Source organism: Panthera uncia, assembly GCF_023721935.1.
Source record: "Panthera uncia isolate 11264 chromosome A1 unlocalized genomic scaffold, Puncia_PCG_1.0 HiC_scaffold_17, whole genome shotgun sequence".
Lineage (NCBI taxonomy): Eukaryota > Metazoa > Chordata > Mammalia > Carnivora > Felidae > Panthera > Panthera uncia.
Window position 1 is genome coordinate 8,683,911 of NW_026057577.1, and position 26,986 is coordinate 8,710,896.

At 51.4% G+C, this 26,986-nt stretch overlaps 2 protein-coding genes and 1 long non-coding RNA gene across 7 annotated transcripts in view; 1 reads left to right on the forward strand and 2 right to left on the reverse strand.

Moving 5' to 3' along the window:
* PHYKPL (5-phosphohydroxy-L-lysine phospho-lyase) overlaps positions 1-12,173 on the forward strand; it is a 38,832-nt gene extending 26,659 nt beyond the window's left edge. For 2 of the 4 annotated variants that reach the window (XM_049649028.1, XM_049649027.1), the window contains 5 exons: positions 5,302-5,456; positions 5,848-5,937; positions 7,600-7,730; positions 8,625-8,705; positions 11,836-12,173. In XM_049649028.1, coding sequence (XP_049504985.1) covers positions 5,302-5,456; positions 5,848-5,937; positions 7,600-7,730; positions 8,625-8,674 — 426 coding nt within the window. In that variant the 3' untranslated portion in view covers positions 8,675-8,705; positions 11,836-12,173. Of the gene's footprint in view, positions 1-5,301; positions 5,457-5,847; positions 6,404-7,599; positions 7,731-8,624; positions 8,706-11,835 lie in introns of those variants that run through there. The other 2 variants (XM_049649026.1, XM_049649025.1) reach the window with 1 other exon arrangement.
* Positions 9,968-15,845, reverse strand: HNRNPAB (heterogeneous nuclear ribonucleoprotein A/B). Of its 2 annotated transcripts, XM_049649029.1 has the most exons (8): positions 15,612-15,845; positions 15,298-15,529; positions 14,366-14,534; positions 13,566-13,724; positions 13,232-13,363; positions 11,227-11,344; positions 10,432-10,572; positions 9,968-10,129 (listed from the first exon to the last, which is right to left on the reverse strand). In XM_049649029.1, exons 2-8 carry the CDS (start codon positions 15,504-15,506, stop codon positions 10,059-10,061), a joined length of 999 nt encoding a protein of 332 aa, XP_049504986.1. In that variant the 5' UTR covers positions 15,507-15,529; positions 15,612-15,845; the 3' UTR covers positions 9,968-10,058. The 2 variants fall into 2 exon arrangements, with proteins under 2 accessions (XP_049504986.1, XP_049504988.1); XM_049649031.1 differs by lacking the exon at positions 10,432-10,572 and having other exon boundaries at positions 15,612-15,844.
* Positions 15,846-25,413: 9,568 nt separating this feature from the next.
* On the reverse strand, positions 25,414-26,479 carry LOC125935384 (uncharacterized). Its single transcript, XR_007461634.1, has 2 exons — positions 25,988-26,479; positions 25,414-25,546 (listed from the first exon to the last, which is right to left on the reverse strand). It is a non-coding gene; the product is annotated as an uncharacterized LOC125935384 (long non-coding RNA).
* Between the last annotated feature and the right edge of the window lie 507 nt (positions 26,480-26,986).

The window sequence follows — 26,986 nt, forward strand, 5'->3', positions numbered from 1 at the left end:
TTTTTAAATGCCCTTGTGGGGCGCCTGGGTGGCTCAGTCGGTTGAGCTCCCGACTTCGGCTCAGGTCCTGATCTCACGGTGCGTGAGTTCGAGCCCCATGTTGGGCTCTGTGCTGACAGTTCGGAGCCTGGAGCCTGCTTCGGATTCTGTGTGTGCCTCTCTGCACCTCCCCCACTCGCTCGCTCTCTCAAAAATAAACATTAAAAAAATTTTTTTAAGGGTCCGTGTGACTTTGACCTATTGATGCACTTGAGAAGACTGTTTATTCCGCTCTGTATGCGTCTGTTAGGTCTAGTTGGCTTATAGTGATGTTCACATCTTGTTTCCATGTTGATCTTCTGTGGGGGTTCTCTCAATGACTGAAAATGAGAGACTGAACTCTCCAGTTGTCACTGAGTTGTAGATTTCTCCTTTCAGTTCTGTCAGTGCTTACTTTGTGTATTTTGGGGCTCTGTTTTTAAGTACAAATGTGTTTGTAATGGTCACGTCCTTTGGATAGATGGACTCTTTTGGCATAAGAAACTACTTGTCAGTGTTGCTAAGAACAATTTTGATCTGCAAGTCTTTTACTTCTATTAGTACAGCTCCTCCAGCTCTTCTGCTGTTTACATAGTGTGCCATCTCCACGCTTTTGCTTTCAACCCACTTGTTGTCTTTACCAGTGCTCTTTATTTCTTCATGTGAATTTGAGTTACTATCTGATCACTTTTCATCTCAGCCTGAAAAAACACCGTTAGTATTTTTTGTAAAGTAGATCTGCTAGTGACACATTTTTTCAGTATTTATCTGGAATTGTCTTCGTTCCCCCTTTCATTTTTATTTATTTTTTAAACATGCAGTTTCTCTAACACACAGTTTTTAATTTTTTAAATTTTCTTTAATGTTTATATATGTATTTTGAGAGAGAGCACACAAGCAGGGGAGGGGCAGAGAGAAAGGGAGAGGGAGGATCCCAAGCAGGCTCCACACTGTCAGCACACAGCCAGACACGGGGCTCAATCTCACAAACCGTGAGATAGTGACCTGAGCTGAAATCAAGAGTCAGATGCTTATCCAACTGGGGTGCCCTAATCTTTTTCTTTCATTACTTGCAATATGTCACCCCACTGCCCCCGCCCTTTGTGGTTTCTGATGAGGAATCAGCTGTTAATCTTGTTGAGGATCTCTTGCATATGGTGAGTCATTTTTCTCTTGCTGATTTCAGTATTCTTTTTTTAATTGAGCTATAATTGGCATATGGTATTATATTAGATTCATACAACATGATTCAATTATCTGTCTGTATTCTGAAGTGACCACAAGTCCAGTTAGCATCCATCACCACACAGGTATGTTTTTTTCCCCATGATAAGAACTTTTAAGATCTACTCTCTTAGCAGCTTTCAAATATATGATACGGCATCATTAACTACAGTCACCATGCTGCACATTACATCCCCATGATGTAGTCATTTTATAACTAGAAATTTGTCCCCTTTTGACCACCTTCACCCATTTCTCCTACTTTCCTTGTCCTTGTGTCTCTTTCCCTCTCTCCTCTTCTCCTTCTGGGACTCCCATTTGCAAATACTGGTTTGCATCATTGTGTCCCACAGGTTGCTGAAACTCTGTTCATGGTTTCATTCTGGTTTTCACACAGGACTATCTCAATTGACAGATCTTCAAATCTGCTGATTCCTTCACCTCCTTGCCCAAATCTACTGTTGAGCCTCTCTGGTGAATTTTTCGTTAGTTACTGTGCTTTTCAACTCCAGAATTCCCATTTAGTTCTTTTTTGAAATTTCTGTCTCTTGGGGCACCTGGGTGGCTCAGTCAGTTGAGCACCTGACTTTGGCTCAGGTCCTGATCTCACAGTGCATGAGTTCCAGCCCTGCATTGGGCTCTCTGCTGTCAGTGTGGAACCCGGTTTGGATCCTCTTTCTCCCTCTCTCTCTGCCCCTCCCCTGCTTGCACCCTCTCTCTCTCAAAAAATAAACATTAAAAAACAATTTGTCAGGGGCGCCTAGGTGGCTCAGTCGGTTGGGCAGCCGACTTCACCTCAGGTCATGATCTTGTGCGGTCCGTGAGTTCGAGCCCCGCGTCGGGCTCTGTGCTGACAGCTCAGAGCCTGGAGCCTGTTTCAGATTCTGTGTCTCCCTCTCTCTGACCCTCCCCTGTTCATGCTCTGTCTCTGTCTCAAAAATAAACGTTAAAAAAAAAAAATTTAAAAAAAACTTTGTCTCTTTAATGATATTCTGTATTTGGTGAGACGTCATTTTCATGCTTTGCTTTTTTAGTTCCTGCAGTATGGTTTCAACTTTTAACATACATGCATAACACCTGATTTAAAAGGTTTGTTTAGCGGCACCTGGGTGGCTCAGTCGGTTAAGCATCTGACTTCGGCACAGGTACTGATCTCACGGCTTGTGGGTTCAAGCCCAGCATCAGGTTCTGTGCTGACAGCTCAGAGCCTGGAGCCTGCTTCAGATTCTGTCTCTGTCTCTCTCTGCCCCTCCCCAGTTTGTGCTTGTTCTCTCGCTCTCTCTCAAATATAAACATCAAAAAATAATGAAGTAAATTAAAATTAAAGTTAAAAACATATATAATGTTTGTCTAGGAAGGCCACCATCTTGGCTTCCCCAGGGACAGTTTCTATTGATTGTTCCTCACCCCCATGTAGGAATCCTGCTTTCTTCTTTCCTTGCAGGTTTCATAATTTTCTTCTGAAAACTGGACAATAATCCACCAACTTTGGAAATCACTTTCCCTCCTTATAATTTGGTATTTTTTATTACTGTCTGTGTAATGCCTTTTCCGAACTAAGTCTGTGAAGTTTGTATTCTGTGTCACACATGATCTCTTTAGTCTTTGCTTGGGTGGCTTAGTGATCATCTAATGATTGGACAGATATCTTAAATATCTCTCAGCCTTTGACAGATGGTTCCGCGTGTGTTAGGGCAGGACTTCAACACTCAGCCATGCAGCCTACAACTGTCTCAGCCTTCACTTCCTCCTTCTGCAGGGCCTCAAGATAGCCAGTGGTGAGAGCTTAGAGCTTTTCAGGTCTTTCCTGAAAAGGCAATGGCACAGGGCATGAGCATATCCCTATGCGTATGCATGACCTTCTAGATTCTCCAGGACTATGTCAGAACTTGTTCATTTTTTTTTTTTTTAAATGTTTATTTTGAGGGGCGCCTGGGTGGCTCAGTCGGTTAAGCGTCCAACTTCAGCTCAGGTCACGATCTCACAGTTCGTGAGTTCGAGCCCCGCGTCGGGCTCTGGGCTGATGGCTCAGAGCCTGGAGCCTGCTTCCAATTCTGTGTCTCCCTCTCTCTCTGACCCTCCCCCATTTATGCTCTGTCTCTGTCTCAAAAATAAATAAACGTTAAATAAAATGAAATAAAATGAGATGAAATGAAATGAAATAAATGTTTATTTTGAGAGAGCACGTGCACGTGTGTGCGCATGTGGGGTATGGACAGAGAAGGAATCCCAAGCAGGCTCTGCGCTGTTAGCACAGAGCCCGACGCGGAGTTCCATCTCACAAACCGTGGGATCCTGACCTGAGCCACAATCAGTCGGAGACTTAACCACTCAGGCGCCCCTTGTTCATCTTCTGTTGCTCTTCTGGAATGATCTTGGGGCCACAGGTCAACCTGTCTATTGTGCCAGTTCAGCATCTTGGCCAGGTCATGGTTCCAAACAAAAGATGCTATAATACATACACTCCACCTTTTAACAAGTTCATGGTTAATAATACTATACAGTAAGTAGCCTTGGTCCATCCCGTGTCCGTTCCACACATAATTTGTTTTGGACGGATTAGAAATCCGCCTCATGGCAGACTCACCTAGGAAGCTTCTTATGCTCTCAAGCATGGGGCTCTGCTCACAGATTTTGAAGATGATCTAGCAAGACACCATTACACACCCATTAGAAAAAAATTCCAAGCCTTTTTGAGGATGGGAGCGCCTGGAATTTTGTAGACAAATGATGGGAATGTGATAGGACAACTACTTCGGAAGAGTCTTAACAGTTTTTTTTATAAAGCTCAACACACATTGATCGTACAACCCAGCAGCTCCACTCCTAAGAGAAATGAGAACATACGTTTGCACGAAGCCTTGTTAGAAATGTTCTCAATGGTTTTATTCGTAATAGCCAAAATCAAAAAATAATGCAAGGGGCCATTAACTGGAGATTGCACAGACAAATGGCAACATCCATATCGTGGAATACTAGCACCAATAAAATGAACAAACTACTGATCCACACAAGACAGGAAATTTTCAAAACCATGTTGTGCAGAAGCGGCCAGGCACAGAAGGGAACATCCTCTGCGATTTCATTCATACGACATTCTGGAAAAGGCAAAACTGTACTGACAGCAAGTGGTTGCCTGGGCCAGTAGTGGAGGGACACAAGGAACTTTCAGGGGGTGATGGAAACGTTTGGTATCTGCGTTGTGGTGGAGGCTCCACAGGTCTATATACTTGTCAAATTGCACTGAACTATATACAGTGGAAATATATGCGGTTTGTTGTATATACACTATAGCTCAATAGTTTTCTTTTTAAGTATGTTTAAAAAAAAAAAATAGTCTGCAAGAGACCACCTTACTCCTAACTTTCTGTAACACAGGTCCCCACTCAGACATCTGCAAAGCCAGGCAGAGGAAGAGAGTCCAAGCAGTCAGGGTGCCCGAAGGGGACAGCCAGTTCCTGTGTAGACAGGCCAGGTTTAAGTCAAGAATACATATTTACCATTAGCACCTAATTCAAAGCTTTTGATGCCATGCAAGCCACACACAAATCCTCAGGCCACATGTGGCTTACAGTCCGCTGACTTATGGTCTGCACCCTAAAATCTGTCAAACAACAGAGCACTGAGCCAAATGACAGAGTGGCTTTTCCTGGGTGTGGCTCCAGCATGGTGCTCTTGACCCTCTCTGAAGGAGGTGATGGGAACGAGTCCAATGCTCTGGGTCTGGCCCTGACCTGGGAGATGGGGCCCTAAAGCCTCTTGACAAAAACCAGCTCTGTGGGAATGACCACTCCTCTCCTCTGATTCTGCCTCTTGGGGCTCCTCCTGTACCCCTGAGGGTGCCTTACCTGAGTTACAGTCACATCAGCACCTGGAAAGGCAGGACAGCCCACGGGGGCTTCAGGAGAACCCCATTTGCCCGAGTCCCCTTAATTCTGAGGGGTTCGGGCCTGTGCTCGTCGCTGCCCTTGGAACGTGGGTGGCAGTTCTGCCCTCATGCTCCCTGAGGCACAGCCCACTTTCCTGAGCATCTGACACGCCCTTTGTGCCCCGGCTCAGTTTGGAGGCAGCCCGGTGTCCTGTGCCGTGGGCCTGGCCGTCCTGGACGTCCTAGAGAAGGAACAGCTGCAGGCCCATGCCGCCTCCGTGGGCAGCTTCCTGATGGAGCTCCTCAGACAGCAGAAAGCCAAACATCCCATCATTGGGGACGTCAGGTGAGGCTCAGGGCAGCTGCTAGGGGCCAAGTGGGGGGGGGGGGGGTTCTTGTATCACCTAACCACCCGGGTCGGGGTTGGGGGGTGGGATTTTTCTCTCTGCTCCACAGAACTAAAGCACTGAGAGGTGCTCTTGTCCAGAATGGCGCTTCTAGGGAAGGGAAAACCAGGATCAAACTAGGCTCAGACCCCCAACCTTTCCTCTGTTACCCCTGGGGTCCCTCCCATCAGTTACTTCCTAGAACTGGGTCACCACCCTCTGAGAGTCCCTACAGCACTTAGCCTCCCCAAGAGGCCGAGGAACAGCCCCAGAGCTGACAGGGGCTCGGCTGAGGCCCAGGACCGTGGTCCCTTGGGCCTGGCCTCCTAAGACATTGTCTTTCTGCTCCAGGGGCACTGGGCTCTTCATCGGTGTGGACCTGATCAAAGACGAGGCAACCAGGACACCAGCAACTGAAGAGGCCAATTACGTGGTGTCCAGGTATTTTTTCTTCAGACGAGTTACCTTTGCAGCGTCTAAGGCCCTGACCAAGAGCCTCCCTCTCACTTCTGTTGTCACCGTGTTCCCAGGCATGGAGTGGGCATCTGGGCCTGAGCAAGGTATGGGCCACCCATCTGTGCACCCCCTGGCTCTCCAGCCAGGAAAAGCAGCTGCATCAGCTCTGTGGCCCATGTGTGGCTGCAAAAGCTTCAGATGGGTGCAGGCCATTCCCAGCCTAGAATGCCAAAGCCACGGGACCCAAAGGCACACTTCTCAGACCTGGGCTGCTGGAGGGGAAGAAGCTTCTCCAGAGCCACATCAGGTACTGAGGCAGAAGCAGACTCAAGGCTCCCTGTCCCCCAGAGCAGTGTGTTTGAGATGGACAGGTGCAAGGCATCTGGGTGACCGAGCATCTCTGGACTCCCAAGTCCCCCACCCCAGCCCATCTGCATGTTCCTGCACTTGATCCCATCCAGGACCTGAGCCTCAGTACCCGAGCCTTGGGACCCTTCCCCTTGTTACTCCCTTTCTATCACCCTTCCCTACTCCTACCCCTTTCCCCCACCTTGAGAAACCCTTCTGGTGTGTCCCTATTCAGTGTGAAATGCGCATCGTTCGATTTTGATAACCCACGAACAGTAATGATGTAAAAATGTTCTCCTCCTCCAGATTTTGAGACTGACCCCTTTTTTGGGGGGTCCCGGCCCCACCTCCTATGCTGGTTGGGCACACCCACCAGTTCACCCACCACACCTCCTCTTCCCCCTCCCCCCCACGGAGCCTCAGAACCCAGAAGCTGTGGAAGGAGGGAGCCAGACCTGGAGCCAGGCCTGACTTCTTCCACCTCATGCAAGTTCTCCAGTTCAGGGAGAAAACTTGAACCAGGGGCAGGTGTTATACCCACAGTTGGCCTGCTTGTAGGTGGCACGGCCAGATGTGAAGTATGGACCTTGTTCTTTCTAGTACAACCATAGTCCATGCCAGGAAGAACGTATGGAAGAAAGGAGCCAGAAGGCAGACTGAGGACACAGTCTGTTCCTGGCAAGACTTGAAAATAACAAAAGGAATAAAAAAAAGAATGGAAGTGGGGGTCAGAGAGAATGTGAAATAACCATCAGGTCAGTCTCCTTTCTGGCCATATCACCTTCCTAGTTTAAAAGCTGTACGTGTGAGATATGAAAGTTCTTAGAAACTGGTAAAACTAAGGGTGAAGTCATCTCCCTAAAAAGAAATGGAAAATTAAAACTGCATAGTCCTCTGGGATTTCAAGATTACTTACGGGAAGAAAACAGAAACAAGGCTGGCAGGGAAATTACGAAGCCAGGTAAGGGAGTATGTCGGGTTCACTGTACCAGTAACACCAGTAAGTGCAAGGATCCTTGCTGTCTACATCGTAGCTGTGGTAGTCTTGGCTTAGACAGGAACTCCGGGACGGACAAGGTGAGGCCCCTACCCTGGGTGGGGGAGGCAGCAGACTCAGGAACAGGTGCAGGGCACCCTAGGTAGGAGCTGTTCATGCTGGGCTACAAAGGGTGGGCAGGTAGGTGTTTGGGAAGAGGCAGCCAGTCCTGTGTCCTGGTGGGAACCCACCTGTGGTGGGGCTCCAAGGGTAGTGTGGCTGGATCCGGGGCCAGAAGGCTCTGCCATATCCTGTCGTCACAGGATGAAGGAGAACTACATTTTGCTGAGCACTGATGGCCCAGGGAGGAACGTCCTCAAGTTTAAACCCCCGATGTGCTTCAGTGTGGACAATGCACGACATGTGGTGGCCAAGATGGATGCCATCCTGACAAGTAAGCTGGGAGCCCAAGGAGGGTCTCTAGAGCTCAACCTGCAGCCAATAGCCAGAACATTCCAGCCTGCCCAGGAAAGGGGTTCAACAGCAAGCCAGGAGTCTTTGAAGAGACGGAGGGAACAAGGAGCTGAGGTGTGGAGGGGTCCCGGGGACCCAAGCCACCCCTTTCCCTGGCTGTGCCTAGAGGGCCTTCCTGAGCACCAAGTAGGCAGGAACTGGGGCACTCACCATCCTGCCAGGGTGGCACTCATGCAGACACCGGACAAGCTAACTACAACAGAAAACCCCACCATGGATCAGTAAAACCATGGAAAGGTAGATGGCAGGAACTTCGTGCCTTACTTGAAGGCTAGGGGACCCTCAGCTGCAGAGCTATTGGAATGAGATTTGTAGCCAGGACTGATTAAATGCAAAATGAGATTCCTCTCCACATTCCCAATCCCACAGGAACATCAAGGTCAGTCCAGGGTGTCCCCTAAGTGCACTTACAAAGCATTCTAGAATGCACTAAGGCAGTGCTGCGTGTGTAGGGCTGGGAGAAGCAGGAGTGGGCAAAGTAGGCAAGATCCCATCTCCTGGTAGACATGAAAGCAGCCCCGCAGGTGGCCCCTCACCTGCCCCAGCAGACACAACTGGAGGTGGTGTGGGACCCGCCATAGGGAGTGTATTCGTGGGGAGCCCAGGGGAGGAGAGACTGACTAGCTAGCTTAGCTTTTGTGTGCAGGGGGCGCTGCAGTTGAGCCTGAAGTCTCAGGAAACATGGCTTGGTGGCCCATGCACATGGGGCAAGGGGCCAGACAGGCTGGTGGGCTCGATGTCCAGAATATCAACCAAGAAGCTTGGACACCAGAGAAAGGTTAACTTGTTTGGGTGCCTTTGTGATGTTTTTCAGACATGGAAGAAAAGGTGAGAAGTTGTGAGACACTGCGGCTCCAGCCCTGAGGCAGCCCTGTGGACTGGTGTTCTTCTCTGGGTGAGTGGGCCTTGCTTCTCGAGACCCAACCTTGGTTCCTTGCCATCAGCAGTGGCTCCTTCACTCAGAAAGCCAAAGCTTTCTCTTAACATTTTGTTCCAAGTGATGTTCCCTTCCCCCAGATAGGCTTCAAACAATGGGCCCTTTCCAGACACCCTGCCAGAAAAATCTCTAATAGTTGCATTTGATAGCTGACATGAGAAAGCAAGAGTAGCACTTTCCTCCTAGAAGTAGCCAGTTCCTTCTAGAAGTGATGGAAAACAAAATTCTTTTTTACCAGGCTTCATCCATCTAGGGCCCTAGCCCACTGCCGCCTATTGCAGCCAGCTAGTCTCAGGCCTTAACAACCAGCCTCAGGGCGTCCCAATCCAGGCAGCAGACAGGCTCTGCCAGGGCAGGGTGGGCTGTACTACACCACCCAGGAGGGGCCCCTCGTGTCCAAATTGAGCCGGCTCCTAGAACACTGCCTTGGTCTACGGGACCATACTGTCCTCACTGGGAGACGGGATCCGATTTCCATTGGCAGGGTAAGGAGAGATGTCTGAAGGTGCCCCAACGTCCTGCTGCGCTGGGGCATCCTTCACTGTACCACCTTCACCCCCTTGAACAGCTGTCTTCACTCTGAACTTTTTTCTAGAAGGGCAGGGCCAGATCATTAAAAGCAACTTAGTAGCAGTACCCTGTGGCTGACAGGCTATGGCCATGCAGGACAGGACTGCTGTTAGGTCACGGAGGGTACTGGAGCTTCGAAGGCTCAGGAGCACCTGGCCCTTCCCCGCTCTCCTCCACAGCACACCCCACACTCACCCAGGCTTTGGGGGTTTTTAAATTTTTATTTCAAAAGCTTGGATAGCTTCAATATCCAGGTCGTGGCAAAATCAGGACACGTGTAAAATACCTTACAATACATTAGATTCCCAAAAGGTACCAAAAAGTACAGTAAAATTAACACTTCCATTAACAGGAAATGTATGACACAAATAATATAAAATTAAAAGGTGAAAAAAAGGTGACACTGGTTTCCTAAGATACAGTTTACTCTTTACAACCAGGGTCCACAGGTCCAGGCTGCAGAGCGGCAGCAGGAAGCAGACCCTCCAATCTGGCTCTGGGTAACCCGGGAATAAAATCAGCCCATAATGCCGCTCTGGCCTCAGAGACCCCACACGCTGCCTACAACAACTAGAGCTCTGGAAGTAGTCAACAGGAGAGTGATTTCCAGGGGGGAAATTTTAAATAAGATGCACATGGGACAGGCCATAGAAAGTATGCCAAGTTAAATTTGGTACATAATTGTGTTCACTCAATATCCAAACAAAGCGTGTGCGATCGGTCGGGCATCCTGCCGAAGCCTCAGTACGGCTTGTAGTTATTCTGATGGCCACCGCGTCGCTGGCTCTTCCCGTAATTTGTACTACCCTGACCTAGGGACAAGAACAACAACGATAGCAGCTACGACTTACTGAGCGTTTACCCCTGTGCCAGGCGCTTGACATGCATCCTCGCCGGAGCCTACAGCCCCGTCCGGCAGGGGGCTGTCCGTGCCCCACCTTCCTGAGGCCCAGAAGCTCAAGAGCTCAAAACCGGGGAGCTCTAAGTGGCCGAGCCGGACCACACACAGCCCAGCCTGTCCGACTCCAAAGCCCCTGCTGCCAGTGGCCCCTGAGCTGTCTGTCCTGCCTCCCAGGGTGGGTGAGCGGACGGGGCCTCCCTCTCTCCTACTTACTGTAGTCGTAGCCGGGGCCGTAGCCGTAATAGCCATAGGGCGAGTAGTCGTAGCCGCCATAGCCGGGCCCGTAGCCCTGCTGGTAGCCGTAGCCCTGGTTCCAGTAGTTGCCGTAGCCCTGATTCCAACTCTGACTCTGACCTGTGGGGGGAGCGGGCACAGGGGCCCGTGGACCATTTAGCACACGCAGGAGCTAGGATGGAGGAAATCCTGCCCTTTGGGTGGCGGGGCTGCTAATGGCAACTCGGGAGATAGAAGCCAAGGGACTGCCGTCCCAGTGTGGAGGGCCCCAGGCCCGGCCCTGCATCTGTGACCCGAGCCTGTGAGCTGCAGGCCGGGATAGGACTGAACACTGACTTCACTCAGGACAAAAGAGACAGGAGCTCACTCTCGCTCGATCTCCCTCTCCTCACCCCCACCCTCCCCGGCAGCTCGGCCTTAAAAAGGATGAAGTTCAGGCTTTGGAGTCAGAGGGGCCTGGACAGAAGGAGGTAAAGCGCCTGGCACAGCCCTGCCCTACCTTCTGCCCGCCCACGGGTGTACCAAGACTCGGGACAGCCGTGGAGACAAGCGCACCCTGTGCCCCCCACCCCTCCACCCCTCCAAATGCAACGCAATCGCCCCTCTGCCCTGGGACCCCAGGCCATGAGAAAGCCAGGCTCTTCCATTCCAAGCAGCAGCAGAGCCGATGTGACTCGCCCCGGCGCACCATGCCCCAGAAGCCAGGGTGAGCCCTGAGATAGGCACAGAAGCTCCACACAGGCAGGGACCCTTCTTCATCCAGGTTCCACTCACCTCCGCTTCCGCCACCACCGCCACTGCCTCGGTTCCCTCGGTTGCGGTTCCCGCGGCCCCCAGAGCCATACTGCTGCTGCTGATACACCTCTTTGGGCTGGGCCACCTTGATTTCACACTGAAAGCAGAGAAGACAATGGGTCAGGCCACCATGACAAACTCCGGGCAGGGACTGTGGACAAAGACCTTTGCTGACAAACATTCAGATAGCCACCTGCGACCACCTGCCCCAAAACAAAATATGCTCAAGTTGGAAGCCACGTGTAGGCTAGAAACTCTCAGGACCACAACTAAAATCTAGATAGACCAGAACTTACTAGGGTCTTTTTGGCTGAAACCTTTCCCCAGAGAACTTACTGGGGATGACAGATACAACCCCAGGCCTGCTGATGGCTGCTCAGGGGCAGCTCTGTGTCTAACTGGGAGGATGGACAGCGAGGCCAATGCCAACCCAGTGTAGCAAGATCCCACATCAAGGGTCAAGTCTGATGCCAGCCTGGTCCTACTGGGCAAGGGGGATGAGAGGTGGCTTCCCAAATAAGAAGCCTTATAGGAGGAAAAAAAAAAAACAAAAAAAAAACACCTTTCTCAATCTTTTTTTCCTTACAGAAGAAAGGAAGCATCCCACTCAAATACACTGAGGTGGTGACCTTCAGCTTGGAGGATGAAAACCACTGAAGCTCAGGACAAGGCTTCCCTGAGGCCCTACGGCTCCACCCCCACCTTCCCCCAACCACTGGCCTATTGTCAAGAAGGGCCAGGAATCTGTGTCCCCTTAGGACGCAAAGAATCCTTTTTGCTCAAAAATTTGCCCACTGTGTGTGCTATGAGAGTCCAGGACCTCCTAGTGCTCCTAATTAAATCAGGAGTTTACTTTTTAAAGAAAGTACCTGGGCACATATACCTCCCTAATTAGGACCAAGAAAAAAAAAAAAAAAACATATAATGTGTCACCATACAAGCATACTCTCCCTCAAAACTCAAAAAAATTGACAAGCTACCCCCTCAAATGATGCCATCTGATGTCTTCTGTTGAATTAAAATGCCAAATACATTTATTTCAAAACCCACTACCAGTTATAATTTACTACCTTACAGACACTTCCTGTCCAGTTCACAATTAAGACACATAAAAAAAAGACCTCTGTCATTCATTGTCCACCGGAGGAACAATGAATGAGCGAGCTCTTACCCAACTGCTCCTAGGATTCAACATCATTTAAGGGCCCAATCCTGAATCCAGTCTAACTTCCCAGCCAAGATTAAGACTTCCAGAAGCCCCACCGGACCAGTCCCACCTTATCTGGCTGCTCCTGTGGCTCAGGGCCTGCCACACCCAGCCACAGCAGGCCACACCCTCAACTGCCTCCTAAGCCACCTGGAGAATACCTGAGACAAACTACCTCTGGCCTGACCAGAGTTCAGAGGAAAGGGTTGCAGTTCTCCCTGCACAGCACTGAGCTGGTTTAAGGTAAAACTGGCCATGGATGCCAGCTCACTGAAACCCTGGGAGCTTTGGAAAGAATCTTCACCTGGGGTGGGAGTTCACTAAACCAGCATCCAAAGGGGGTGGAAGTGAACAAAGATCTGTTTGTGGCGAGACAGGAGATAATAAGCTCCAGAGCAGGAAAAGACTTCACAGGGAACTGCTAGATGACAGAAGTTCTAGAATCTTCTGAGACCTTAACTACAGGCCCTATTCGCCTCAGACTACATTCAGAACACCTTGACGTCTAGCTTTCAATCAGAAATCAAAGGGGCTACTCAACACCCTCTACCCCACAGAAACCACCCTTTCTCCTTCCTCCCACACATCCTGTGTTTCTGCCAATTCTACCGACCTAGGAACCCCCTGAAGGGCAGGGACCATCTGCCCCAATCAGGAAAGCAGACGCTACAGAAAAACAGTCGGGTCAGACTGCCCTAGAGAGTCCACCTCCTAACCCACACCTGTAAAAGCCAATTTGCCAGCAGGTGACCAGATACAGAGCTCGTGACACCTTACCTTACTTCCACTGATGGTGTGGAACTTTTTCTCCAGAACCTTCTTCACAGGTTCCTCTTCTTTGAAGGTGATGAAAACAAAGCCTCGTCTTTTGTTCGTTTTTGGATCCATTGGAAGCTCAATGGCCTCAATCTGTAAACATACACAAAGCTCAGAACCAACGCCTCTTCCCACCCCAGGACCCATAGGGAACTCCCAGGAGAAAAGACCCACAAAGGCCAGAATGAACAAGAAGCCTTGCTGAGGATGGCTAGAGCCAGCCAAGGCTGCTAAGAACCAGGAAGACCACAACCTCAGGGCAACCAGCAGACAGCTCCCTGAGTGACACACTCACCTCCCCAAACTCGCCAAAGTATTCTCTGATCTTCTCCTCAGTGGCTTCAGGATTCAGACCCCCCACAAAAATTTTCTTTACCGGGTCCTTCTTCATGGCCATTGCCTTTTTGGGGTCAATGACACGGCCATCCAGTCTGTGTTCCTTCTGGTCTAGGACCTGTCCCAACAGAAGTACATTAGGTTCTAACTCAGCAGCATGACCCTGAACAAGGCCCTTCTCTTTGAGACACAAAGACCCCAACACTGGTACACAGAATGTGTATGTCCCCTCCAAACTCTACCCCGAACCTGACTTACCAACTCAACTTCTCCAAACTTCAAGTATAGCTACCCCCCCAAACACCTTCCCTGCCCAGTCTCGGTGTAAAGCCGGTCTCTTTCAGGAGTAAAGCAGCAGTGTCTAGAGTATAGGTTGGAATCCACCCCTTTCTAGCTGTGTGAGCTCTTCTACTTAAACCTCTGAGTCTGTTTTCTGCAAATTGGGCCTAAAATAATACCTTATTTCATAGCAACCCTGGACTGTTTTCTAATCCCCACAATAAAGCATCTGCTTCAGCAATGCCCAGAGTAGGCATAAAAACATAATAAACACCAGCTATAATCTTCCTGGACCACTCTAGTCCATACCCATCGCTCTACCTAATATGCATTTTTAATTCCTTCAAAAACAAGAAAGTTCCTCACCTCTGCTGTTGCCAAAGCCCTCAACCACTTACAGCACACACAAACTAATCACACTCTAAGAATGATATCCTCTTAGATACACTTAAGAGCGCTGACATCAAATACCCAGCTTACCTTCTCCACACTGGCTGCATCTTTGAAGAGAATAAACCCAAACCCTCTTGACCGGCCAGTGTTTGGGTCCATTTTTATTGTACAGTCAACGACCTCTCCAAATTTGGTAAAATAATCCTTTAGGTCCTTTTTGCTGGTATCCCAGCTCAGGCCACCAACGAACATTTTTCTGAAATGGTAAAGACACGTGCCAACAAGTCTTACAAGAAGCCTTGTGATTTTAGAAGGGCTGGCCCTGACAGAACCTTCACTGTAAGGGTTATAAACAAGGTGGCCATCCGGTCAAAGGTGTACCCTTAATGTCCCCAAGGGAGGGTACTACCCTTGGAATGTACTAACAAATCTTCACTACCCTCCCAAACAACCTTGACCCTAACGGAGCAGCCCCAGACTGGGCAAAGAAGAGCACTCTTAGCCTGGGCTAGAAGCCCCCGGGACACTCATAACTGGAAGTCTTTTGACTACCAAGCAAGTACCAAAAGGCTGCCGTCCCTGCCCGTCCTCCCCACCCTCGAGAACTCGCCCTCAAGGAACTCGAGGCTTCCGGGGGCCGGAGACCGCGTTCAGACCGTGACTCCGCCCTCCGCGGGGTGGGGGAGGGAGGCCGCCGCCGGGGCGCGCGCCAACTCCGCCCACGCAGCCCCGCGGAGCCCGAGGCCGCCTCGGCCCCGGGTCCGAGGGCACTATCCCCCCCGCCTTCGGGCCGCCCGCCCCCGGCCCCGCGCGAGCGGCCCCGGGGCGGCGCCAAAGTCGACCCAACAAACTCCTGCAAACTCCGGCGCGAGCGGCGGCGCGGCGGGCGCAGCGGGGCCGGGCGGCGGGCCGCGAGCAGGCCCCGGCCTCCCGCCCGCCCCTCCCCCCGCCGCGTGGCGCCAACAAAAGGCGGCCCCGGAACAAAGGCGGCGCCCCGGTCGGCCCGCGGCCGCACCTACCCCGCGTCCTCCTCGTTCTTGCTGGCGTTGATCTGGTCGCCCTCGGCGCCGTTCTGGTTGCCGGCCGGGGGCGCCGCGCTCCCGCCTCCGGCGCCCGCCGCGGCCCCGGTGCCCGCCCCCGCCGGCGACTCGCCTTCGGGGGCGGCCTCGTGTCCGTTCTCGGTGGCGCCCGTGGTCTCCATGGGCTGCTCCTCACCCGCTTCCGACATGCTAGGCCGGGGCGCGGCGGCTCCTGCAACAAGCGACCACGGCGCGTCAGGGCCGCGCGGCTCCCACCCAGCTCCCGCCCGCCGCCCGCGGGCCCGGCCGCTCACCTCGCGCCGATGACGCCGCGGGGCCCGCTCGTCCCCACCCGCAGGGAAGGCGCCGCGGGCTCGGCCGCGCTCACGCCCGCGCTGCCGGGCCTCGCCTCCGTCCGCCGACGGAGCTGCCGCGACCTCGCGTCCCCCTCCTCCGCCGCGCCGCAAGGAGATCACCGATCAGCACAGCTCGCTCGGGCCCGCGCGGTGCCGCCGCCTGACAATGCCGACTCGTGGCGCTCTTTATAATGCCGGGGCCGGGCCCACCTCGCAACAAGGCGCATGTTCATTGGCTACGCCAGCCCGTCACTCAACCCCGCGCCGGCGTCCCATTGGCCTCAGCGGCGCGCGCACGCTAAATCCGGGCGGGCTTTTGTCCTCATTTTAGAACCCGCGCGAGCCAGGGCCTTGCGGAGGGTTGCCGCGGCGGAGCGGGAGCACTGTCTTGTCCCGAGCGAACGGCCGCGCGAGCCCAGTGGCCGAGGGGCCCGAGACGGTCTCTTCTCTGTGAGGCTGCAGTCTCTTGCCCCGATGCGCCCCATCCCAGCACGGTAGCTTCGGCCACTCTTATTTTCCCAAAAGAGGAAACTGGTCTCTAGGAAGTCTCGCAAACCAAGGTCGCTTGGCTGGAAGTGGCAGAACTCGGGCTGCCGAGATGGGCCGCCCAGGGTTCCCCGAAGGCCTTCCGCCAGGGCACGAAGGGATTGGGACGCAACTCGCCCTCCCCTTTGACCTTGGTGCCCTCACAGTCCCTTGCTCCCGCCCTTTCTGCCGCTTCCCCCAGTGGCAGAAGCGGACAGGGGGTGGAGCCCGCCGAGCGTCTGGTGCCAGTGGTGTTCGGGCAGGCAGGATGTGGCGGGAGAAACGTTGGGACCATGGTCTTCTCCATTCTTATGTCGTCTGGCAGCACCTAGACGATAAGCGTTGTTTTTTATACTTTGTATTAAAATTTTTCACTTAGGTTAGTTCATTTATTTCTGCTGAAAATTTTTTTTTAAAGTTATTTTGACAGCGAGCGAGCACAAGAAGGGGATGGACAGAAAGAGAGAGGGAGAGAGAATCCCAAGCAGGCTTCACGCTGTCAGCACAGAGCCCGAAGCCAGGCTTGAACTCACCAACCCTGTGATCATGACCTTTGCCAAAATCCGAAGTCGGATGCTCGACCAACTGAGCCACTGAGGTGCCCCTGAAATTTATTTTTAAGAGAAATATACCACTTCCCTGAAATCAGGAAGTTGGAAGCCGGGAGGGATGGTTCTCTTTTTCCAATATACAAAACCCCTTAATTGGATATTCTTGACCACCAAACTTGAAAGGCCTGCGTGATTTCTGTTAATCATAATGGGTGACCAGGCCCCAAATGGACCAGTATTACAGCCTCTGCAGCCTGGGGATTGCCAAATGACAACAGAGCCCAAGAAGCTGACATTTCCTCCCTGAGTTTCTGCAGCCAGGCCCAGTGTGGCGAGCTGGGGGTTCTGTTTTCTTATCTAGTCTGCTAACAACCCTCTGGAAGGTGATACCATCACAAATTATATGGAAATCCAGAGCTGAGCTGTGGCCCAAAACTCACTCCCTTATCCAACCAGCCAATGGAGATGCACTGAGAATGAAAAATGTGACAGTTTCCCATTGGGAAAAAATAATGGACTTCAGAACATCTGAAGATTTGGTCACCCAGCACTGGATTCCCCCAAGGTATCAACCAACTAGAGCAGCAGCCCCCACCGACCCCCCACCCACCCATCCAGATGAGCAAATACCTTCTGGGTCACCCCAGGGCCCAGCTGACTGCTTCACTTTCTGGCTATGTTCCACAACTGGAATTCACATATCTCCGTAAAACTGTGGTCATGTCATTGAAATCTGATAGTAAGGCTTGCAGGAAGACCTTAACAAACTCCCCACCTGACCTCCACCCCAGCCTGTGCCCACCCACAGAAATAAGGGTCAGGGATGTGGCTCACGGGATGATGGACACAGCTGCCCCAACAGTGAGGATAATACAGGCAATGAAGTTCAAAGTCAAATAGTCTAAATGCAGCCACACAACGTAACTAATGATGAGGGCATACATTCACTTAATCTCCTGCTCTTGTCCACATGGATTCCTTTAGCACATCTTAGGAAACACTTTCCATGACATGTCAAGTCTGAGGATGACAACATTTGGACAGTGCTTCACAGTTTGCAAAATGCTTTCCCTGACATTGCTTTATTGGAGCTTCACAATAATTTTTGTGTGAGGGTATCCGTAATTTATACAACAAAACACGTGAAATTGCATCTAAAATTACAGCCGCTGGGGCACCTGGGTGGCTCAGTCAGTTAAGCATCAGACTCTTGCTTTTGGCTCAGGTCATGATCTCACGGTTCATGACTTAAAGCCGGGCACTAGGCTCTGCACTGACAGAGCAGAGCCTGCTTGGGATTCTCTCTCTCCCTCTCTGCCCTTCCCTGGTGCTCACTCGCGCTCTCTCTCTGTCTCTCTCTCTCAAAATAAATAAATAAACTTTTTTTTTACTTTAAAAAAAAGTTCAAAAAATAAAACAAATTAGATCTCATATCAGATTACATTTTTCTGAGGCTCAAATGAAGCAATGACTTAGAACTTATAAACTCTAAAGAACTGCAGACAAGAGGGGGTCGGTCTCAGCACAGAATACTTTCAGGTTGCCTCCAGGGGTGTTTCTGACTGAGGCAGGGCACCTGGCTCTTTGGAAGCAGCAGGAAGTCCCTTTGATCCAAGGATCCCACTCTTGTTATTGGGTCCCAGTTATAGACCCTGAGCAGAGGACATCTTTTTTTTTTAATTTATTTTTTTATTTTACATCCAAGTTAGTTAGCATATAGTGCAACAATGATTTTGGGAGTAGATTCCTTAATGCCCCTTACCCATTTGGCCCATCCCCCCTCCCACAATGAGCAGAGGACATCTTTTATGTCATTGAGGTTCTCAAATCAGCAAGGAGCCCAGTTACCCCTGAAATTCCCTTAATAGGCCCATACAGTACAGCCTCCTGGCTTGGGGTATTCAGGCTGTCCGGCAATCTGTGTGTGTAAGAATATATACAGTAACTAACCTAGAACAGAGAGAACAGACTCAAAATGCATTTTGAAAGTTTTTAAAATTTCGGTTGATCCTTGAACAATGCAGGGGTGAGGGGTGCCGACCCCCTCCACAGTCAAAAATCTGCATGCAACTTTTGACTGTCCCCCAAACTGAACTCCTAATAGCCTACTGTTAACCAGAAGCCTTACCTATAATATAGCCAATTAACTCATACACTTTTTTAAAGTTTATTTTGAGAGAAAGAGACAGCACAAGCAGAGGAGGGGCAGAGAGGGAGGAAAAGAGAATCTCAAGGATGCTCCACACTGTCAGCACGGAGCCCAACATGGAGCTCGAACTCACCAACCGTGTAATCATCACCTGAGCCGAAATCAAGAGTCGACCACTTAACCCACTGAGCCACTCAGGTGCCCCCAATTAACACATACTTTGTATGTTATGTGTATTACATGTTATATTCTTACAATCGAATGAGCATCTACACAGAAAAACATTATTAGGAAAGTCATAAGGAAGAGATTACATTCACAGTACTGTACTGTATTTATCAAAAAAAAAAAAAAAATAACTGCATATAAGTGGATCCACTGTTCAAACCATGTTGTTCAAGGGTCGACTGTACATGACTTAATTTTTCTCACATTCTCCTTTTTTCTTTTTTTCCTGTTTTTTCCTGGCAGGGGCTGCAAGGTAGAAGTTGCAGGAATTAGTTGCAACTGTGTGGTGGCTGATGTGGCCAGTCCATGCAACACTGCTCCATGGGCCACCCCCCTGCTGTACGGCTGAGGCTGGCTCCAGCTGGAGGAAACATTTTTTTTTTTTTAATGTTTATTTTTGAGAGAGAGAGAGAGAGAGAGAGAGACAGTGTGAGCAGAGGAAGGGCAGAGAGAGAAGGAGACACAATCCAAAGCAGGCTCCAGGCTCTGAGCTGTCAGCACAGAGCCCGATGTGGAGCTCGAACCCACAAACTGTGAGATCATGACCTGAGCCCAAGTCAGACACTTAACCGTCTGAGCTGCCCAGGCGCCCCTGGAGGCTACTTTCTAAAATGCAAGTTGGATCTTCACTCCGCGTGGGAATGGGCTTCCCAGTGTCCTGAGGATGAAATCCTAACTCCAAATTCTGGTGTAACAGAGAGAGAGAGAGTGGGGACTCACGGAAATCTGTGCTCCCCGCCAGCCTCCCTGGTTGTGTGGTCTGTGAGCAGATGGGTCACTTCCAGGCCTGGGCAGGTGAGACCAGGGGCCTCCCCTGGACCTAGCTTCCCCCAGAGACCATGCATTCTGCATAGCACGGCCACATGATGGAGAGAAGCCACTCAACCTAAGACAGACTTGACGTGAGCAAGAAATGACACTGTACCGGGTCAAGCCGCTGAGATTTGGGCGTTCATCTCTGACTGCAGCCTAACCAACCCTGACCTTTCCACACAAGCCGAGAGGCCCGGCAGGAACCACCCCAGCAGCATCTCATGGCCACTCTCCACTCTAGCTCTGCTGACTTAATTTCCTGAAACTCACATGCATCTTTCTGCCTCTGGAGGTGTCTTTGCACCTGCTATTCCCTCTACCGGGGTACTCTTCCCCAAATCTCACCTGCCTACTCTACATATCTGTTGCGGGTTGAACTGTATCCCCCCAAAAGATAGGTTCAACGCTGCATGTGACCTGACTTGGAAACAGGGTCTCTGCAGATGCAGTCAAGTTAAGATGAGGTCAAACTGGCGTAGGGTGGGCCCTTAATCCAGCGTGACTGGTGCCTTATGAGAAGAGAAGACACGCAGAGACAGAGACACAGAAGGAAAATATCATGTGAAGACAGAGGCAGAGGTTGGAGTGATGGGTCTGCAAACCAGGTGTCTTAGCTCGGGCTGCTATAACAAAATACCACAGGCTGGGTGGCTTGAACAGCAAATGTAAGTGTCACAGTTCTGGAGGCTGAGAGGCCAATGATCAAGGTGCTGGTGGATCTGGGGTTCGGTGAGGAGCCCCTTCCTAATTTGTAGATGGCTGTCTTCTCATGTTTTCACATGTCAGAAGCAAAGAGAGAAGCAAGCCCTCTCATGTCTCCTCTTATGAGGGCACTAACCCCATTATGGGGGCCCCACCCTCATGACCACCACTAAACTGAATCACCTCCCAAAGGCTCCCCTTCCAAATACCATCACAGTGGGGATTGGGCTTTAACATATGAATGGAGGGGGAGAGAAATATTCAGTCCATAGCACGAAGGAACATGGAGTGCAGGACACATCAGAAGCTTGGAGAGAGGCATGTAACAGATTCTCTCCTAGGGCCTTCAGAGGGAGCACCACACTGCCAGCACCTTGACTTTGGACTTCAGCAGCCCTAGCTGACTGATACATCCGAGACTTCCACTTCCTCCAGGAAGTGCTCCGTCATGCTTCAATGTAGGGCCCCACTCAGAGCACAGACCACACCCTACTGACACTAAGCTCAATATGTCCTGCACCAGGTCTGTCTCCTGCACCCCAACACCTCCAGTGGGCACTCCAATACCTGCAGAATGAATAAATGATCTCTTAACCTGGGATTACAAACTGGTTCTCTGCAGGCCAAATCTGACTACCTAGCATGCTTGCTTGTTGTGAACATCTTACAGAATCATTTGCCAACATCTACGAAGTACGATTATTTCTACAAGATGTAGCATCTCTAGTTACTTTCGGAAAATGGTTGGATGAAGTCACACGGGGCCACAGTTGAACACGTCCACAATCAGCCTGAGCTGAGACTCACTGCCCCCTAGCAGGTGCTCTCCCGCTGACCCCAGCCCCCACCGGCTCCTAACATCTTATTCCTGGGCCCCCTAAAACCATTTTCATCGACTGAAAGCATCTGAGATGTCAGTCCCTAACTAGGCCTCCATGAAGCCTGGCTTCTTCATCTTTAAATTTTTTTTTGAATGTCTATCTATTTTTGAAGGAGACAGAGGGACAGAGTGTGAGCAGGGAAGGAGCAGAGAGAGGGAGACACAGGATCCAAAGCAGGCTTCAGGATCTGAGCTGTCAGCACAGAGCCCGACATGGGGCTCAAACTCACAAACCATGAGATCATGACCTGAGCCAAAGTCGGTGGCCTAACTGAGTCACCCAGGCGACCCTCTTCATCTTGAAAACAGGGTGACTGGGGCACCTGGGTGGCTCAGTCGGTTAAGTGTCCAACTCTTGATCTTGGCTCAGGTCATGATCTCACAGTTTGTGAGATCAAGCCCCGAGTCGGGCTCTGCTTGTGATTGTCTCTCTCCCTCCATCTCTCTCTCTGCCCCTCCCCGCCAATACTTGTGGGCTCTCTGTAAATAAATAAACTTTAAAAAATATATAAAAACTAAAGGAATAAATAAATAAAACAGGGATGATAACACTTTCCCCTGAAGAAGTCCTGCAGGTATCAGAGATAATGTCTGCCAAGTGTTTAGCCTAGTGCCTGGCAGGAAGTAGGTGTAAATGAGAGCAGCTCAGATTACTAGGGGTGCCTGGGTGGCTCAGTCAGTTAAGCGAATGACTCTTGATTTCATCTCAGGTCATGATCTCACTGTTTGTGAGTTCGAGCCCCACATTGGGCTCTGCCCTGACAGTGTGGGGCATGCTTGGGGTTCTCTCCCTCCTCTCTCTCTGCCCCTACCCTGCTCATACTCTTTCTCTCCCTCAAAATAAATAAACTTAATTTTTTTTTTAATTTTAAAAAAGAACAAAAAGAACAACAACAACAGATCTAGGGGAAGGTTCCTTCACCTGCTGAGTTCCCCTACTCTCTCTCAAGTCAAATCTTCCAGACTGGGAAGATCTGGAGCAGCTCTGCCAGCTGGCAGGACACCCCCTCCCAAGGGACACATTCTTACAACAGCCACCCCCTGCACGGCTTGAGTCTTCAAAGGCAGCCTTGGCCCCCCAGAAGGCCAATCAGAAATTCCTGGGCCACCCCTCTGGAATCAGGACTCAAAGGACTGTGTGGTTGATGCACAGATAGAACACCTTCCCTCCCCCCCACCCTGCCGCAGTGTCCTTGGGAGCTCCCCTGGGGATCTCCCATATAGGTAATATAGCACTCAAGAGGGGCCCAGCCTGGCTTCATGTCATGATCCCCTGAAAAGCTTGGAAACCAGATTCCCAAGCCCCCGGGACTGGACTGCCACTTTTTTTTTTTTTTAATTTTTTTTTTCAACGATTATTTTATTTTTGGGACAGAGAGAGACAGAGCATGAACGGGGGAGGGACAGAGAGAGAGGGAGACACAGAATCAGGAACAGGCTCCAGGCTCCGAGCCATCAGCACAGAGCCCGACGCGGGGCTCGAACTCACGGACCATGAGATCGTGACCTGGCTGAAGTCGGACGCTTAACCGACTGTGCCACCCAGGCGCCCCTGGACTGCCACTTTTATAAAGCAGTCTGGGCACCAGGCATCGGAAAGCCTACGAAACTGGGAAATGTCGGGTTGCCTGGGTGGCTCAGTCAGTTAAGTGTCCATCTTCAGCTCCGGTCATGATCTCACGGTTCGTGGGTCCGAGCCCCACATCAGGCTCTCTGTGTCATCACAGAGCCTGTTTCAGATCCTCTGTCCCTGTCTCTCTCTGCCCCTCCCCTGCTCACACTTTCTCTCAAAAATAAATAAACATTAAAAAAGAAAAAAAAGAAAAAGAAAAGAAACTGGGAAATGCCCAGTTTCCCTGTGAGAGGCAGCATTGGAGGCTCTTTTATTTATGGTTTAGCACTGCCACTAAGTCAGTGTGGGCTTGCGGGGGAGGGGGGACTCTCTCTTTGAGCCTCAGTTCTGGTTATGCAACAATTCACCTGTTCACTCATTTATTAACACCTGGGCTTCTGCTGCCATCAACACGCCCACGATGCTCAGCACAGACCTGTTTCCTGAACTCCAAACCCTCAAGCATAAGTATCCCTCAACGTCCCTACTGAACTATCACCAAGGCGCCTCAAATCTCAGCATGTCCAAAACCAAACATACGACATTCCCCTGAGCCCAGATCCCTTTGCTCTGTTCTTGGCTACGGAGAAAGCCTCTCCCATCTAGCTACCTGTGCAGGCTGGGAACATGGGTGGGTCAGCCCTGATGCCCCTCTTTCCCTCACCTCCTCCTGTCCGATCTGCCATCTAGGCCCCAACATGCCTTTACTACTCTGTCAACAGCTCTCAGGTTGGCACTACAGGAGAGGCAGTCAGCATGAACGACACCACACTACCCAACAGATCCAAACAGCATGGAAGATTGTTTCTTTTTTCTTTAAAAAAAATTTTTTTAATGTTTATTTTTGAGAGAGAGACAGAGTGCGGGCAGAGAGAGAGGGAGGGAGACACAGAATCAGAAGCAGGCTCCCGGCTCTGAGCTGTCAGCAGAGAGCTTGAACTCAAGAACCGTGAGATCATGACCTGAGCCAAAGTCAGATGCATAACCAACTGAGCCACCCAGGAGCCTCTGGGAGGTTGTTTCTCATAGATGAACAGTCCTGGGCTGGCTTTCAGACCAGAGAAGTGGCTCTCCTCCACGTGGCATTTAAGGACACAGGCCCCTTCATCTTGGGCTGCCACCATCCCCTCACGCCTTATCATGCGCATGCAGCCCGCTGAAGGAAGCAAGAGGGAAGGACAGCGCCTGTGTTAATGGTCCAGGCCTGGAAGCAACACGCATCGCTTCTGCTCACCCTGCACCAGCTAGAACTGTCACGCCGACCTGCTGTGCCACAGAGGACACTGAGAAATGAGCTTAGCTACCCGCGCATAAGGCAGGCAAGGACACACCGGGTGCCCATCCTGCAGGACAGGCTCTTCAACACCTGCGTGTTAATGACAATGAAAGGAGACAGGAGAGGAAAGCTTTTCGGTCAATCAGCTTTTCGGGAGATATCAGCAAGCACCTATCCTGGGGAACAAGCCGGCCTCCACCATTAGAAGGCACCCCCAGCCCTCTCCTGCTTCGGGATAGGAGTCTCCCTGCCACGTGGAGAGGCGAATGCTACACTGGGGAGGCACAGGAGGACAGGACGTGTGGGAGGGACACGTCCCTCCTGTAAGTCAGAGAGGTGGGTGGGAAGGACCAGGCTTCCCAGAGGGGGAGACGCTGAACACTGAATGGGGGTTCTCCAGGCAGAGATGGTGGGAGACGAAGGCACAGAGACCCACTGAGCAAAGGCTCAGTGCTTGAGAGGGTGCAGTGTTCAAAGACTGCGGGTAGCCCCACATGACAGAAGGGAGTTGAGACTGTGCCGTCTGGCAGGGACTTTATGTGCGGCGACAAAGGGATCCGTTTATCCACAGGAAACAGGAAGTCAGTGATGGTGGCGATGGCATGAGCCCATGAAAGGAGGGGCGATGAGAGACATCAAGGAGGGTGAGTGGGCAAAACTTTGTGTCCGTGTGTAGTCACAACCCTGGCTCCAGGCACAGGGCGGTGGGCAGCAAGGCTGGAAGGATGGACCATAACTTCCCAGGGGTGGGCTTTGAAAGCCCGGCCTGGCAGGGAAGGCGATGGGCAAATAAGGAGAAAGCCACCCCATCACAGGTGGCAGCCCCCTGGCTTCCTGGAGACACCTGCAGCTAACTGCACAAGCCAATTGCATCACAATGGCTAGCAAAGAATCAAGAGATGATCCATTTCACAGGTCCAGTCCAAGCATCTCATCGAGAGAGGAGAAAACTAAAAGGGCAGCAAAGAAAAGTGTCTCAGTCCATTTGAGCTGCTACAACAAAAAAAAACCCCATAGACTGGGCTGCTTGTAAATGACAGAAATTTATTCCTCCCAGTTCTGGAGGCTGGGAAGTCCAAGATCAAGGCGCTGGCAGATTCAGTGTCCTGGCTCACAGATGGCTGTCTTCTCCGTGTCCTCATCTGCCCTGGTGGGCCCTGCTTCCAAATACCATCACGTTGGGGGTTAGGATTTCAACATATGAACTGGGGCGGGCGGGGGGGGGGGGCACACACAAACATTCGGTCTCGGAGTAGAGTGTGGGAGGGGGTGACATGTCCGGTGGCACCAGGCCTGGGACCCAGGCCTCTCTGTGGACAGTGTCCACTCAGCACCCAGCACTGCTCCGAGGCCCAGGCAGCTGGAGACAAGAGACAAGGGCACACTGAGGTTTCCGTCCTCCTACGCCCAGTGAGCACAGACAAGGACACAGAAGCTCCACCCCTCTCCCTCACCCAGAAACAGGAAGCCACAGGCGGGGACCCACTTCTTGGCACCTCCCTTTTCCCTCCACAGCAGAGGGCAAGGCAAAGCCCCCGCTCCTGGGCGTGGACAGTGGCACAGGGAGCCACAGCCCTGGCAGCAACATCTGTTCCCACCACAAGGCTGGAGCAGGCAGGTCTTCACCAGCCAGGCAGGGGCGGTCGGCAGCCGAGGAGGGAGGAATAGTCTCCAGTGTTCTTGGTGTGAATGCTACATTGTGACTTCCGGTTCCACATTTGGCCAGTGAACTGGCCAAGCCACCTTTCCAAGAAGGGGCCGTGCTCCAGGCTCCAAACCGAAGACAAGCTCCTAGCGTGCAGAGGGGTCGAGGGATGGTTGCACCTCAGCAGACTCGTCCCACAGTCACTCACGTGGCCAGCTGTTTGGTGGCCTTTTCCTTCTTGCCATCCGCCTTGCCCCACGCACTCTCATGGCTGCCCCCTCAAAGAGCTCAAGCCTGCTACTCCCTGAAACCCCCTCACCTCAAACCAAGTCCTGCAGAAGCCTCCTTGGTTTGATATACCCCTTTCACCCTGCCCTTCCACCTCTCCTTAATGAAATCCGCTGTCCCCACATGGCCCAACTCTCCTGAAAGCCAGGCCACACCTCCTCCCACCTCCCTCAACACGAATGGAGGGGCCATCCACGTCCCCAAGCCTACTTCCCGGAGCAGTGCTGTATAACAGAAATAGAATGCAAGCCATAAATGCAAACACATGTATAACTGAACATTTTCCAACAGCCACGTTAAAAGACCACGAGGGGCACCTGGGTGGCTCAGTTGGTTGAGTGTCCAACTTCGGCTCAAGTCATGATCTTGTGGTTCGTGGGTTCCAGCCTCGTGTGGGGCTCTGTACTGACAGCTCAGAGCCTGGAGCCTGTTTCAGATTCTGTGTTGCCCTCTCTCTCTGCCCCTCCCCCGCTCACACTTTGTGTGTGTGTGTGTGTGTGTGTGTGTGTCTCTCTCTCTAGAAAATAAACATTAAAATTTGTTTTAAATAATAAAAAAAGTAGATAATTCAGGATGCCTGGGTGGCTCTGTTGGTTGGGCATCTGGCTCTTTGTTTTGGCTTGGGTCATGGTCTTCCGGTTCATGGGATTGAGCCCAGTGTGGG

Coding starts and splice junctions, on each gene's coding strand:
- HNRNPAB (XM_049649029.1), bottom strand. CDS start 15,506: ATGTCGGAAGCGGGTGAGGAGCAGCCCATGGAGACCACGGGCGCCACC. Junction 14,535..15,297: donor AAGAACGAGGAGGACGCGGG/GTAGGTGCGGCC, acceptor TTACCATTTCAG/AAAAATGTTCGTTGGTGGCC. Junction 11,345..13,231: donor ACACCATCAGTGGAAGTAAG/GTAAGGTGTCAC, acceptor CTCTGCTTTCAG/TGTGAAATCAAGGTGGCCCA.